Genomic DNA, 16,885 nt, shown 5'->3' with positions numbered 1-16,885 from the left:
TTTGAGATTTTCCCACATCGTTCAGAGCAGAAGGCAGTGATGGATAGCAGCACGGCCCCCAGACAGCGGTCAATGCCGTCTCTCCAACATGCTGGATGGCAATGGTTCTCAACCCGGGGACCGGGGCCCACTAGGGGGCCTCTGCAAACATCCTGCTGCATGAATTTAAAATCAGACAAAAGTTTGAAAATAAGCTAAAACAGCCAAAAATTAAGAAGCAAACTGGCACTGTAGCTCTTATTTTATTTGTGACCTCAACTGTAATTTTTATTTATGAACTACGATCTAAGTCTATGTCGGAATTTTAAAGGTATGGAAAAGTCAAGGAAATTAATAAAATACTGAACATATCTGCAATTAATATATTTTTGTTATGTCAAGCTCTAAACTCATTTTATTAGGCAGAAACTGCTGTGAAATTGCTAGGTGTAATAAATAAAACAGCTACAAAGTCATCAAAGTCATCAAAGTCAAAGTTATCTTAACCATCTAATTTCAATATTCAATATTATTCCTATTATTCCTACTTTCGGTTAATAAAAATTAAAAAAAAATTATTGAGCAGCTATTACAACAGATGGACCAGAAATATCTTGTCTTTGAGGATAGAGGGCCTTTAATCAAATGGGTTGACACCCACTGTGTTCCACTATTGTCCATCACAATATTTCAAACTCAGCATGTGTTTATGCAGGTAAAAAGGCGGCAACTGGATTTTGACACAGAAAGATGGAGAAGCAATTTAGTCACTTTCCATTTTTGTTGAACTTTCTCAGGAGATATGACTTTTCCATCATCATTAATTATGAAACAAATTAAGACGTGCCTTATTCAAATCAGGACCACAGTGAACAAAGAAAATGTGTAACTTAAAACAAACAAAAAAAAGAGCACTACTACTATGCCAACAAAATATACACAGCTCCATAACAGATTCTTAAATCAAGGTAATGAGATCAGCGGTGACTTGGAACGGCCTCCCATGTGCATGCATGTGTGTGTGTGTGTGTGTGTGTGTGTGTGTGTGTGTCAGAGTCCGAGAACACTGTGACAAGAGATAAGGGACTGGCAGGAAGCTCTGAGGGAAAGAAGGAAAACCCCTGGTGCAAGAGGTGGGAGTGAGGGCGGCCAAGACACAGCAGCAGTGAGATCAGCACTTTGCAGGAACACTAACTGAGCAATGCACTAAAAACCCGAAAGTGACACTGATGATACAAGTCTGGTCACAAAAACTCTATGGAACAGGTTGATAATTGCCCTCCTTGCTCAGACTTAAGCAATTAAAGCATCAGCTCTACATGTTGTCCCATCGAGAACCCAGGATGCGTCTACAGCATGCACTGAGGAAAAAATCTTCCACTGGCCATATCGCTGCACAAGCACACAATGCACACATAAACAACGCCCCCTCATTGGCTTCCTATGCAGGCCTAACTGCCCCTCGCCACCAGCCCTTCGCCACACGGCCTCCTGGGATACCATTGTGAGCCTGTTCAGATTGGTTTTCAATCCGGTCAATGAAGTCCCTTCAGAGCAAGACAATAACACACTGCAACAAAACGATTAGCTGAAGAAAAAAATAAATATATAGCACACTTCCAAATTTAGGAAAAGCATGAGCTGCTCCTATTGTGTTGCTTTCTCAGTAAAGAGGCAGTTTAGGGGGCTTTAGACCACATACATTAGATGTAGGCCTATTTCATAAACCACTACCAACCGAGAGAAAAATAAGAAAATTAAACAGATTTGTGTGACAAACTTTATGATGTGTGTCAACATGCACATACTGCGACTGTTAAAAAATATATACAATGTTAATAATAAACAATATGTAAAATCAACTAATTTAATAACTTATAATAATGTCTAAACAAATATGCTGATTTTGTGCTTGAGAAACAGTTTTGTATCATTTATTAACATTATTATCAATGCTGAAAACATTTAATTGTCCATTTTTGTGGAAACGTTTTTTATTTTTCACGATTCTTTTTAATGAATAGAAAGTTAAGAATGAGGAATGTAGAAAAATGCAGATATGTAAAAATGCAGACATGATTAGTTCAGCAATCCCTATATTATCTAATCAGTTGATAAAACATCCTATAAGCATGCAGCAAACATGCTCCGCTCATCGTTGAATAATTCCACGTACACTGGAACATTAGCAACTAGATCTCTAAAAACTTTATTTGAACTTATTTGAACTTCCTGTAAGGAATAACTTTTTTTTTTGCCATCTATTTTTTATTTTGTAAATTAAAGACATTTTACATTAAATGCTGACTGATAATCCCCTATTGATATTGTTAGAATATATGCCATTGAAAATGGACACACAAACTGGTCTTCTTTCATTTTTTCCACACACTCAATTTGAGAAAATACCAAAATAGCCAGCCATTTATATGCTGTATGAGAAGAATCAACTTATAACACAACACCGTCTTTGCACAGCAGCCAAAAAAACGAGGCACGTGCCGAGTGTCATGACAACAGCAAAGCAGCTCTGATGTGGCATTTCATTTACAAGCCAAAGCTTAAAACCTAAGCTTACCTAAATCTATTCTTCTGCTGCCTCGCAAAGCACTGGTTATTTCCTTATGGAAATACAAATCACACTAAGAACAAAACCCCAAAACGGCAGTATAGTATTTACATTTCAACAAAAAAATAAGCAAAAGATAAGTCTGCTCACAAAAAATAGATGTAGAAATAAATTACAATGCCAAATTCAAGGTGGACTTGCAAAGAAAATACAGACGACATGGGCTGGCAGAGCCGCCATCAAACTGAATCCAAACTAGCCGTGTAAGCCAAAAACTCCACTAAATAATCCCATCAAACCAACTTCTCCAAACCAAGTTTCCAGGGTTTAAAGGGATCATCAGTAATTCTGTTTTTTACTTCTATCACAGCCTCCTGTACTTGGGAGTTGATGGGGAAATGCGGTTTGATCGTGCCCACTAGCACATCATCAGAAATACACTGATTTGACCACAGAGGTGGCTGACAGGACTAGGGGTGAAAGAGGAGAGAGAGGGTGTAAATCCGTTAAGGGGATTTAAGTGGGATCCCTGCCTACAGTGACTCGTGTGTGGAGTCAGACTGCATGCTATGACACGGCTCATTATCAGCCTGAAACTTGCTGTGAGCGGGTCACGTGAAAGCAGAGGTCAGCGGTGCTTACAGGTGGGCTGGACTGCAAGGTGATAAAGCAATCTGCTGCAACTGCTCTGCTACATCTCAATATTACGCAGCACTTCAAATGTCCACTCAACATAGAGGAAAGGCTCATTTCAGATCTTAAAGTAACACTAGGGTTCAAGGGTTAGTTCACCCCAAAGAATTAAAATTTGGTCCTTAATTACTCACTCTCATGTCATTCCAAAGCTGTAAGACCTTAGTTCATAAAATTTCAGTTTAATGAATGAAGGGTCTATGCAGGGTCAGAAACAGGGCTGCACAATTCATCGAAATTAAATTGCAAAGGCAATAAGTTGTGATTAGCTAGAAGCTGCAATTGACATGTGCATCTTTCAGTGAAGCATAGTTCTGTGATCCAGTGTTGTTTTTGGCAGCCCGTTTAGTTTTAGTCTTAGTCTTTTGGACGAAAACGCTTTTTAGTTATAAACTTGATAGTTTTAGTCAATTTTTAGTCTACGAAAACGCCAAAAGGTTTTAGTCAAGTTTTAGTCAATTTTAGTAAAAAAAACAAAAAAGCCAGGAATAAAAACATTCTTACTTTGGCAATTGTGGCTTTATTTGAGAAATTGCTAAAGTGCAAATGAACAACGTGCCCAAAATATAAGCTATTGAGGAACACATACTTATGCTCTACAACTTGTGCTTCAATTTGTCTGCCAGTGCAACAACAAGATGCATATTATTTGTAAACACAAACATCATACAACTAGGGATGCACGATATTGGATTTTGGCCGATATTCGATATGCCGATATTTTCAAAATAATTTTGTCCGATGCCGATACCGATATCGATATATATACAAATATATACTGATATATTTAAACTTTAATTTTACTGAAGAGAAATCCATGTATCTCTTCTGTACTGATTCTACCATAAATTTATTATTTTACAAATGTAGACAGACATTCACATCTGAAAAACAGGTCAATTATTGGACAATTATTGGACAATATCGGTTTGGCTCATCGGCAGAAATATTCATATCGGCCGATACCGATAATGGTCATTTTAAGCTTTTATCGGCCGATACCGATATTGTGCCGATATTATCGTGCATCCCTACATACAACCCTGTCTAATAAAAGTGACACAAACATTCAGCGATGCAAATACATGTATGGTCAAAAAAAGAGAGCGTTATCGAAGCCCTCACCCGGCAGCAAATATCACAATTTTATATTTATATATGAATGTCAAGAGCTAAGAAGTGTATGTATTTATATAGCCTTCACTACACACAAAAAATATACAATTAAATTATGCCAATTTTAAATGTATTGTGTATGCTAGGTGTAAAAATATAGGCTTTTAATAATCTTTCAGTGCTCAAACCCATGATAATATGAAACGCTTCAAAACAGAGCGCACAAAGCACGTATGCACATCGCGGGTGCAGAATGATGTGCTCAAAGCAACATGGAGTCACAGTGTGCTGCGCTGCTCAAGTGCGCATTTAAAAGTACGTGCAGCCCCGTCCCAGGTGCAGCCCCGTCTCGATCTGCAGGCTGCAGCCGGGTGCTTCTCCAAAATAGGCAGAAATGATATGCATTGTGAACATCAGACTTATAATCATTTTCGTTCCGTCTCGTCAACGTAAACTCGAAAACTTCTCGTCATGTTTTAGTCACATTAGAGCCATTTTTTGCTAGTCATCATCGCGTTATCGTCATTAAAAAAGGTGCGTCGACGAAATCATTTTGTTATCGTCATCGTTGACGAAAACAACATTGCTGTGATCAGCGGTAAATCTACATCCAAAGGCCAGAGAGCACTCTCGTGCTGAAACTCCAGATATGCCCTGACGCTGCAGCAGAATAAACAGAAGATTTAACTTTTAATGTGACTTATGAAACACAAGACTACGGCAATATATGGTTTATCAGAGTTCTTATAATTATAATTTATCATCATCATAAAGTACTTCTAAAACTAAATGCTAATCAACATAGCCATTATCACTGCTTAGACTGCTATGAAATATTGTGTGCCTTAATTATCCTGTTTAAGAAGCCACATCATCTCACAGAAGGATTTGTTTCAAACACTTGACTGACGTTATGAAGTGAATTTGGATTTAAAACATGTTATTAAAAGTTGGTATTTTCACATGCTCTCAGATAGCAGCATTTTAATACACAGAGATGTAGTTCACTGAGAAGCTTCCATTATCGCAAACGATTTCATAATCCTACAATTATATCGTCTTTGATTTTGAACGCGATTTTGCATAGCTTGTCAGAGAACTATGGCTCTGTCTAGTAAATGCTGCTCCACCTAAAAGCAGTTGATGGATATTTACTTCTAATCACAGAACTGGCTTTACTGACTAAATGTGCATAACAATTGCAATTAATCATGTTCGATTAATCATGCACCCCTAATCAGAAAGCGCTCTGATTTCATTAAAAATATCTTAATTTGTGTTCAGAAGATGAACGAAAGTCTTACAGGTTTGGAATGACATGTGGGTGAGTAATTAGTGACAGAATTAAAATTTTTTGGTAAACTAAGCCTTTAACCAACATTTGTGTCTTGGTTATGTTGGTTACCACACATTTACAGTAACATCCACAGTTTTCAAACGTTTGGCAAGAGATAAAACAGAAGTCACTTTCAAACTAAGGATGTTTAATATGGTTTGTTAATGTGGAAAATCAGTGAAAATTGTGAAATCTGCAAAGGGAAATATTTCACCTTCATAGAACATATATACTGGACTGAGGGGATTCCTATTAAAATTGCAGAATTTTGCCACAAAAACAACAACAAAGGTCACACCAAGTCCAAAATTCTCATCCCAAATGTTCTCACATTAGAAAATAAAAATGACCTCAAGTTGTGTCAATCATGTTTAAACACTGCCTCTGAAACTTTCGTCCATCATCATCATAAAAAAAAAAAAATTCAGACCAGGTTTGAATTTCTGTGTTTTCGCATTCGTAGCAAGCATTTTGATAGGAAAGGATTACAAACATAAAAAAAGCAAAAAAAAAAAAACCAAAAAAACAATTCTAAGTTTACATGGTGCCGCATATAGTTTTCTATTTGTTTAACTAAAAAAGGAGGGACAAATGGAAATATTTTTCGATAATCAACATTAATATATAAACTTGAACCTGGAATATTATTGTAGCAAATAAAAAAAAAAAATAATAAAAAAAAAGGATGTGTTGTAAACTTACACCGCTTAGCTCATCTTGATGTCTTGTCTCTCGTTTCGATCGCTTCCCAAAAATACAAGCTAGGTCTGTTTCGCTGCGACTGGACAGGTCCTTTCCTGTGAGAAAAGGTTAAAAACAAGGAGACTTTTTAGAGATCTTTGACATTATTCCACACAATAGGACATTTGTGTAAAGATTTCGCGTTCTGCTTTAATATGAGGGCGGCAGGGCTCTATTCAACCTGCAGATGCTTCTGCCAAACCTGTCCAGCTAACGTGCGCTACTAAATACATCTTTAAAAGATGTTACTGTCAGTTCCTTGTCGATTTAAAAAGAGAACAGTGTTTATTATGCACTTCACAAATGTCTGGGGAGATGAAAAGGAAACGTTTCCGGTCGCAACCTGTTGACAAATGGATATATTTTTCTAGTGGTGTTCAACTGTGTAAACTATTGATTTAAATGGACAAGGGTCACTTGACGGTTTTGAACTCCTGCCGAGAGGAAAGGTTAAGAGGTAAAAGAGGGCACGTTGCGTGGTCGCAGGGGATGAAACGGCTGAGGAAAAACAAACGGTGCAGGGCCGGCCCCACCTCAAACCTCCCGTTTTCAAGCAGCTCAAAGGCTCCAGGAGTGCATGGGCGCCCGTCTCAGCCGCGAGTCCTGTTCGTACAGCTGCATCCTCTTCCTCCAAGCAGCTCCTGATAACACTTGCTTATTTATTGCTCTAGGGTCTTTTTCAGCATGGCTTTCAAAGGGGAGACCTTGCCTTCAAGTAACCAAGGTATCCTGTAAGCAGCCTAAACAAAAGGCCAGGCCGAACATTGAACACAGTGGACAACAAGTTGAGCCCCAAAATGACCTTTTTACTTTTGGAAAAGAGATTTATCAACTAACAAAAGGTTAGTTTTGGGCACTACTACAAATGCCACTGGAAACCATCAGAGGTTTAACACAACTAAGATTGAACATTTTGAGTCATGTTCTGATCGCTTTTGCTTTTTCCATATAACAATGGAATGGGGACTGAGGGTTTTACACTTCAAAAATATGAAAACCTGTCTGTAGGGCTCAAGCGTTCTATTCAAAAGTCAAATGACAGCTGTGTGTCCAAAACCACACTGAAATTTTAAGAAGACATGAGAAATCTATTTTTGGCAAATGACAGGTATTTGTACCAATAACACATCCTGCAAGTTTCATAGTTTTAAAAATCCTCCTCATTATAAACAGCATTTCTTTAATCAAGCTTAAAAAATGATCTGTTCTGGATCTAAACACTGACTCTTGATTACGGAGAATGCTAGTGTCACGTCGCATCCTAAGCAAATAGAAATCAATGATGGAACCATGCGAGTGGGCCTAGATATTTTTTCTTATGCTATAAGGTTAGCCAATCATAACAGTGGTTGGTCCCTGAAAACCATTAAATGGCCCACCCTTTAAAACAGGTCATTTTAGAGAAAGGGTAAGAATGAGGGTAAAAAAAAAAAAAAAAAAAAAGTAAATCTTAAGGAATATATTAAAATAAAAATAAAAAATCCATGTCATGACTCCTTTAAGTCACTGAAAGTCTTTCCATACAGTCAGCTATTAATCACTGTGACTGAATCAGTGAGTTAAATGCAAGAGCTAGACCAGTCCAATTCATAATCATGCAGATCAGTTTTGTGAACTACATCAACTGATTCTTCTTTAAAAAAAAAACAAAAAAACATTGGGATTCAGACATTTTCCGTAAATGTTTTCAGCATTTCTGAAGCTTGTCAGGACTAGTCCTCAATTACTCTCATTATATTGAAAATATAGCTCGGATATTCTTCAAAGCAAAACAATTTTGCGGTAAACTATTCCTTTCACCAAAAACAAACTCTTAAAAAGTGTCTGAAAACCCAAACCACAGAAGAGTGGCAGTACAGTCTACTGGTGCACACAAGGACAAGGTTATGAAATCCTGCTGGAAGCAAGATCACCGTTGAGATGGCAACAAATGTGACAGAACTCTGGCCAAACCAGATTAGCAATCACAGAGGCTTTTTCAGATCGACTTGCTAATCTGACAAGCGAAATACTAATTGACTGCCTCATAAGACACCTGGATAAATTCTAACCTGTAAGCTGTAAACAAGGAAAAAGGATTTTCTGGAACAAGAAGAGAATATGACAAAAAAAGATGAAGGGGTGTTCTTTTAACTGGCCGAGCAGGAACTATAATGATGAAAATATTATATGGGATGGTTGGTTTCTGAAGCGAAATCAGGTCAATAATTAATAAAGGGGGTCCAAAATTGTTCGGTTCATCTGTGTAACAGCTTGACCCACTCAGTCCCTCAGATGATGAAGTGCTTGAGGTTCAACTCACATCAAGAAATTCTGGATCAGTTGATAAATGTGCAGCCAATTAAATCTGGGTTACTGGTTTACACTGCTCATGTCTGAGCTGGGCGCGGGAGACGCTGGTGCCTTTCTCCTGTTCTGAAACTCATCAATCTTTAAAACTCCAGCCCAAAACATCTTAATGAGATTGAGAGAAATATATGAAGTCACACCACCTTTATACCTGACAAAAGACAATCAGAAACAAGAGGATACTCAACACCAAGAGGCCTCTGTACACCACATTTAGGTTGTTAGTAGTCAAACGTTTTGACAACTACTCACTTTATTGCTGTTTTTAGAATAAAGATCATCTGAATTAAATAAAAATATAAAAATTATTTGGCGTTTAAAAAACAAAAACAATACTTTATTTTAATTTTCTACAAAATAACAGACCATTGCTTAGATAAAGGGAATATGTCATATTAAAACAACAAATAATGTATATATAATAAGTTATACATAATAAATACAAAAATATATGAAAAAGACAATAAAATTACAATTTAAATTATAATTTTTTTTGTTCTGAAAAAAAGATTCTTACAAATAAAATAAAAAAATGTGGGGACAGAATTATTTTATTTGAAAAACGAAAAAGAGAATACTTGTTTAGCAAGGATGCATTAATTTGTTCAAAAGTGACTAAATAAAATATACAAAGATAAAGGCTGTTCTTTTAAACTTTCAATCAATTAGAGCATCCTAAAAATAAAAAGATCAACATTACCAAAAAAACATTAAGCAGGACAACCATTTACAATATCAATAATTAGAATAATAAAATATGAAGAAATGCTTCAAAACAACATATCAAAATGATAATGAATGTAGAGAATGTTGAACATTCTGCTTTTCAATCACAGAAATAAATTACACTTAAAAATAATATTTTACATTTGGAAATATATATATATATATTTTTTTACTGTATTTTGTTCTTATATATGCAGTCTATTGTAAGTATAAGAAGCTTCTTTTAAAAACATTTAAATACTGAGGCCCAAACCTTTTAACAGTAGTGTTTGAAGCATAATATAGTTTTTAAAACCCATTTCAATCATCTAAACACGTTAGGATGATAGTACACTAGTATATAAAAGAGTTTATTGGTCTCCATACTGAAGTATTTACATTTACTTTAAAATGAGTAGCACGCTTTTAAGCAATAGATATTACTAGTTCATCTGTTTAGTCAATTAAAGGCCTTAACCTAGCAACAGCTTTGATGAGGCGGACTCAGGAAACGTACAAAAGGTGAAGCCTTCTATGGGTTACAGAGCAACCAATATCAGCAAAAGGTGATCCAAACAACAAAGCCTCCACAGGGGAGATGGACAGAACCCCGACGCTATGACACAACCAGCCAACAGCCATGACAACTAACTACAAACCCAACCAGTGTCACGTTTTCAAAGACACCTTAGTTCCACTTTCAGACACAGCAACAAACCTCGTACACAATGTTATAGATCAAATTACAAGTACACATTCTATATCCAATAATTAATTTGTCATAAACCATAATCAAAGAGGATTTCGGTGGAATCGCATCCAATAAAGTATGAATACCTTTTACTGTTAAGCTATAAATGCTTAAGGTTTTAGAATGTGAAGTCTTTTACTAATGAGCATGAGTGGTGCTTTTTCACCTCAGGAAGGCACAAAATGTGACTTATGGAGGCAAAGGGCAGCCATAACCAATCAGAGTTGAGCTGAGGTCACGGACATGAGGTTAGTGAGGTGGCCCAATTACCACAGGGGGTCGTGATGAGGTTGTGTCCGTCTCAAGAGACCTGAGACACATCCACTAAGACGAAGGTCTTCCTTATTATATTTAGAAAAAAGCTATTAAAAGAACACAGAGACAACAACAACGTTAACATTGTTTTGGATGCGGTGCTATCTGTGGGACTCATCAGGTGCTGATTGAGGCCATTTTGAGAAGTAAGTGCGCTGACCCGTGCTCCTCACAGGAAACAGGAAGTCAAGCTTAGGAGCGGTATGCAACAGTGTCCTCTCAGGTGATAAGAGATGACGAATTTTTCACAACATTCCTGACATTTTCTATAAACATCCATCATGGAAAATTAGAGTCTAGAAATACCAACCTTAAAAATGTCAAAGCATCAAGAATGCAAAACCTGAGGGCAATTAAATTTCCCACTCATAAAGACCTCCAACAAACATCAGGCCGCTGTGCTTCCCATGTTGGGAAGGATGTGAGGCTTTCAGCAGAGGTCAACAGTACGTGACAAAACATGCAGGGAGATCGTTCATGTGCCAGATCAAACTCAGGTTAACATGATAGTCAGAAAACTTGGAGCTTCATGATGTTCTGTACTTCTGGTTGAGCTGACCGCACAGTTTGAGCATGCTGATCTACTGCAGCGCTGACCCGTGAGCTTTTACTACATGAGCCAAAGCATACAAAGTTCAGCTGCTGAACACAGGAAGTGATGGATGGGGGGCTTAATTTATAAAGGAAATTGAAAAATAATACAAAAAAAAAAAAAAAAAAAAACTGGCTTGGCTTCGTGAATGTTTTTCAAATTAACACGTCATGCAAGTTGTTTGAACAAAAGAAAAGAAACAACCTTTTACCACCAGACGTAAATAGACAGGTCTGACTACACAGAGAGCAACTCAAGTGATTTCTTTGTGAAAAGGTAAATCGCAGAATAGAAGCACACAAATTATTATTATTATTAATTAATAGTAGGGGGCTGTGGCAAATTTCCAAGGTGCATCAAGATGATAAGTCAAGCATTAAAATATGACAAAAACTAAAATTCAAGATACTTTAACTTTTCACTTCGTTGAAAAACCAGGATTCCCACTGCCATGAAAATCATAAATATATTAGGAAGTCTAAATTTAACAGTATTATCAGTTACAAATTGTGAAAAAATTAAATAAAAATCCAAATCCTTGTCCAGTACATCAAAAAAAAAAAAGGGAAAAAAGAAAGGTCATGGGGTCTACTGTATAAATATTGTTGTGGACAATGAGGCACCTTGGAGTCAAAAAGGTTGAGAACCACTGTTTTACAGCAAAGTTTTCTCAAAATAAAGTCAGGAAATATAATAGCTGATCTGGAAGACGTTGTGACATCGAGTGACTCACCCTTAGTGAATTTCATGTAATGGACCCTTTTCTTGGACGTCTTTGACTTCTCCTCCAAACTAAAACCCTGTTCCTGAGTGGGGTCTGAAAAAAATACAAAAACAGTAGAAATTCAAATAAGGAAAATTATAAAATAAAGAAAGGTTATCACACACAAGGCAACACACTCCTAAAGCATAAGAGAAATGAAAACAGATTTTTCTCAACATGACAAGATCACATCACATCTCGTGTCATTTTAACATCACAATAGCACCACCTAGTGAACACTGAGCAGAAATCAAATGTTTCAAAGCTGCGATTATAAATATCCAAAGGTTCAAATGAACTGCTCTCAGACTTGTAATTAAATTGACCCTTTTTTGCATTTGGGTGGTGTTGCGCACTTCATGTTTAAAATTCAGCTTACTGTCAGTGTTGTTCTGTCCATGGCAGTTATTAAGTTCAGCGAGGAGCTGGTTAAAATCATCCTGGTGAGCAATCCAGTTATCCTAACAACACAAAAAACACCATCAACAATGACTGAAAAAGCACAAAACAGAACAAATAATCTCAAAGCCAAGAAAACAGGAGGTTCCTCACCTCGTTGTTTACTGAAGTGCCCAGCCCCAGACTGTTGTTCTTGACTTTAACCTTGATGTGTTCTGTAGACCCCTGTTCACTCTTGCCAAGACCCTGCCACACAAACAAACCAGGAAAAACACAAGAATATAATGATACAGTTAGAACCATAACTTCTACATTACTAAGCAAGACACGTTTTTTTTTTTTTTTTAAACGGTTCACTGATTTTTCATCCACCACACACCACTAGTGAAACAAGAGGAAAACTGATCTCCACTGATTTTAATCTTATTGCATTCTGAAATTCTAGATGTGAGGTCTTTAATGCTAAAATTTATATTTTGTTAAATAATGTGTTAAGTCGGTTACTTTTCCTTTGGACCAGCCCATACGTTCCAGCATTTTCTGTCCAAATTTGGACTCATCGTTGCTCCATGCGCTGTTTCTGGGGTCCACGGACCACTTTTGCTTACGACGAGCTTATGAAATATCAAAACAATAACATTATGTTACAATCTCCAAATAGTAAACCACTGCAATTAAAGGGAAAAAAACATACACTTTAATGTTACTTTTGTATCAGAGACCTTTATCACAAAACTTGAATATACGAATCTGAAAACTCATGTGTGTCCCTGAACCACAAAACCTTAAGTCTTAAGTGTCAATTTGTGGAAATTGAGATTTATACATCATCTGAAGGCTGAATAAGCTTTCCATTGATGTATGGTTTGTTAGGATCAGACAATATTTGCTTGCCTTTAGATACAACTATTTGACAATCTGGAATCTGAGGGTGCAAAACAATCTAAATACTGACAAACCCGCCTTTGAAGTTGTCCAAACGAATTCTTAGTAATGTATATTAATAATCAAAAATTAAGTTTTGATATATTTAGGGTAGGAAATGTTCAAAATATCTTCATGGAACATGATCTTTACTTATAGTAATGATTTTTGGCATAAAAGAAAAATCGATAATTTTGACCCATACAACGTTGTTTTGGCTATTGCTAAAAATATACCCCAGCGATTTAAGACTGGTTTTGTGCTCCAGGGTCACAAATTTGATCTTATATTAAAGAGCCACGATGGCTAGTCTGCTAGCAACATGCTTAACAACGTGGCGGAACGCAAGAATGACTTTAATATAACATATTCATCCAAATAAAATACACATTCATAATACAATCTTACAAAAAAATGGCAACTAATGTTTTAAAACTTATACGACTAGCCTAAAATAGATTTTAACTGGCAAACTCACGTTCGGCAAGCATAGACATCTTGAGGGGTCCTTGAACACGTGGAGGAACAGGCAGGTCGTCCAATTTGTGCCTGGTTGAAATTAATGTATTGTATAAATTAACGTATTCATGTCTGGCGTCAAAAACTTTACAGTATTATTATATAATATGCTATTATTTAAAAACCCTCAACAAACTATAACAAACACGAATTTAGATTAAGCCATCAATAAAAGTATTCGTATTTACTAGTAATATATATTTTGTAACAGTAGATGGCGTAAGTTGGTTAACTATTTCTAATCGTGTGTAATTTAAATAAATAACCTATTATTGTCCGCTTAAGGATCTAATTTTAGCTTTAGTGACTTGTTTTTTAATTTAATGTAACTTAATTTCATTATAACAGTAGTGGCTATCAAGCTTTAAAACTAATTGGTTTTCATGGCACGTAAGTTAATGCTTATATTTTCACAATAATTAAAATGACATTAATACCAAAGGTTAATATTAAGTAAATACCTAAATTAAACTCTCCATACCTGCCCTGTGTTAATGTGGTCCGTATGTACAGTTTACAAATAAAATGAGTTTATTCTGAATCAAGTGTTTTTACTGAGCAATTTCCACAATGACTGTTTCTCTCTCAGGTCTCTGAAGTGATTACCACAACATCCCAGATACTGAGGACACTGTCTGAACAAATGGATCAGATTTAATCACTTACTAAATTACACTGTGGACAGTCTGTGCCAAAGATCAGATTTGGATGCAGTGTTAAACAAGATACTCTTATGAAAACTAAAACTGCAGACTCATAAGGCCAAGAAATAAAAGGCTGCCTAATGGCCAGAAGTACACTTTGATGTCTTTTAACAGTTCATCCAAAAATGAAAATTATGCTATAATTTACTTACCCAAACCTGTATGAGTTTCTTTCTTCTGTTGAAAAAAAAAAAATATTTCGAAGACTGTTGGTAACCAAACAGTTGACATTATCCATTGACTTCCATAGTATGGGGAAAAAATACTATAGGGACCATAATCTGCTAAACTTCTTCTTTTTGTGTTCTTTGCAATAATGGCAATTAAAAGCATCAAAGTACACTTTATATACTAATATTATGTTATTATTATATAATATTATGTTATTTTTTTGCTGTGCTTTGAAAACACTATTTTGATGACTAACATACTAAAACGTAACGTATTTGATTAAATTTAACTTTGGTGTGTTATTTCAATGCATGTAAAGTTCACATACTGTTTGATAAATGTCATAAATTGTAACTTCATCGTTACAAATGTGTAATTACATATATATTTAAATAATTTATAGAACATTCGAAGGAGAAATTAAAGATTTATATTTTGTTTACCATAAATGCTTGTCACTACATGGAGCACTTTAACCATATTTCATTAAAATAAAGACATTTAAGTTCAAATAATTGCATTTTATATACATTTTAATACATTTTCATTTAATTGTAAATAACATAATTATCTGAAAACATTACATTTCATTCACTCATTTCATTCCATAATAAGTAAATAAGTTACATGTTTTATTTCCATAATAAGTAGTCTTTTTAATAGTATGCTAAATCATATAGTTATCTTTCACATGGACATAGTGTCAAATCTTCAATTGTACACTTTTCTTTTTGTTGCATGGAAATCATAAAGAGTCCAAATATTGTTTCATTGGCAAGACTTCAATTATTTGTGCTTTGCACCACTGTATTTTCAATACATTTGTCTAAATTGCAGAAAAAAATATAATCAGCTATAAATATCATCATGAGACTATAATTATTTCCAAATGTATTTTCCTCTAATTGTTGGGTGTATTTAAGTTTTAAGAAACAAACTAACCACACTAATTACCTGAGAATACTTTACACAGTGAGCTGTGATGAAAAGGTGTGTGGGTGAATATAGTAAAATAATTGTGCCAACTTAAATCTATCAGGAAATTATCATATCCTGTCAAAACTCTTTGCATGTGAATTTAGAAATCTAGTCTCACCAGACTGCAATTTTATGATCCTAACATGAACACAACGCATAATTTCTCTGCAATGGGAAGCATATGATTATGGAGGTGAAGGCTGATCTTTAGCTGGAGGTTAAAGAGTTCATCTGCTGTCTGTGGTGATATACAGTGAAAGAGTGAGTAATGCTGCAATGTCTTATTGAATTCCCATCTCACTGGTCATTGATCCTGCTGTACGTGGCACAACTGCACTGAGGTGAAAATTTCACAGATTGAATTGCCATTAGTAATCAGTAATTACTCAATTGGCAAGAAATGGATGTGCTGGAGCATGTATATTAAAACCATTTTCATTTTTGTTTTTGATGGCATTTCACTGATAATGCCCGAGGTAAAATAATACAGTACACTTTGATGTCCCACAGCTTTTTAAAAAAGCATTACACAAATCCCAGGTGCATTTTGTTCATTTGTTTGTTTTTAATTTCTGTGTAAATGTAAAACAACTCTCTAGTAACAACTCTGCTAGAATTTTTTTTTACAATTCAAAAAATTTGAAGTAGAAAGACAGAAACGGTATTCTACTGTAGAAAAAAAAATCATCCGAAAAAAATAATAATAAAATGTTTGCAGTGTATTAGATATGTTAAATAAAATATTATCTAACATACAACTTATTACGAAAAGTCACTTTTTAAAATTTGTAGGTAAATTGTAGTTGTTGTATGTTTTAAAAAAATGTATATATATATATATATATATATATATATATATATATATATATATATATAATTTTTTTAATTACATATATTTTTATGTTAAATATTTTTCTTCAATCTATAGAAAATATATACCAATATTAGCCACTTTAGCCTTTCAGCTTAATTTACACTAACTGTGCAACATTGTTACTATAAAAGATCTTTTGAGCAACAGAAAGGGTCCATGGATGTTAGAGGTTAAATGCCAATATCTTTATTTTTTAAGGGTGTATTCATGTGCTTGAATTTGTAAGTCCTTTCTTTAAAGACCATTGCTATGTGTTTTCATAGCATCAGGCGACCATGAGACAGCTGCAGCACAGCATTTTTTGGCACTTCCCTCTTTTAGGAACTGACCGTGCTGGTTTGTTTACTGACCTTCACTCAGACAGACAGACGGCCAGCTCTGATATTCAGTATTCACACAGCACATTG

The 16,885-nt window shown here is 35.3% G+C and overlaps 1 protein-coding gene across 1 annotated transcript in view; it reads right to left on the bottom strand.

Annotated features, from left to right (window-relative positions):
- Positions 1-13,839, bottom strand: part of LOC113037763 (PIN2/TERF1-interacting telomerase inhibitor 1-like) — a 28,529-nt gene extending 14,690 nt beyond the window's left edge. Inside the window, exons 1-6 of the mRNA XM_026195115.1 lie at positions 13,711-13,839; positions 12,813-12,922; positions 12,462-12,554; positions 12,289-12,370; positions 11,880-11,963; positions 6,396-6,490 (exon numbers count right to left, since the gene is read on the bottom strand). Coding sequence (XP_026050900.1) covers positions 6,396-6,490; positions 11,880-11,963; positions 12,289-12,370; positions 12,462-12,554; positions 12,813-12,922; positions 13,711-13,729 — 483 coding nt within the window. The 5' untranslated portion in view covers positions 13,730-13,839. The remainder of the gene's footprint in view (positions 1-6,395; positions 6,491-11,879; positions 11,964-12,288; positions 12,371-12,461; positions 12,555-12,812; positions 12,923-13,710) is intronic.
- Positions 13,840-16,885: the final 3,046 nt, after the last annotated feature.

This window comes from Carassius auratus, chromosome 20 (assembly GCF_003368295.1).
Source record: "Carassius auratus strain Wakin chromosome 20, ASM336829v1, whole genome shotgun sequence".
Lineage (NCBI taxonomy): Eukaryota > Metazoa > Chordata > Actinopteri > Cypriniformes > Cyprinidae > Carassius > Carassius auratus.
This window is presented reverse-complemented; position numbering and strand designations above follow the sequence as displayed.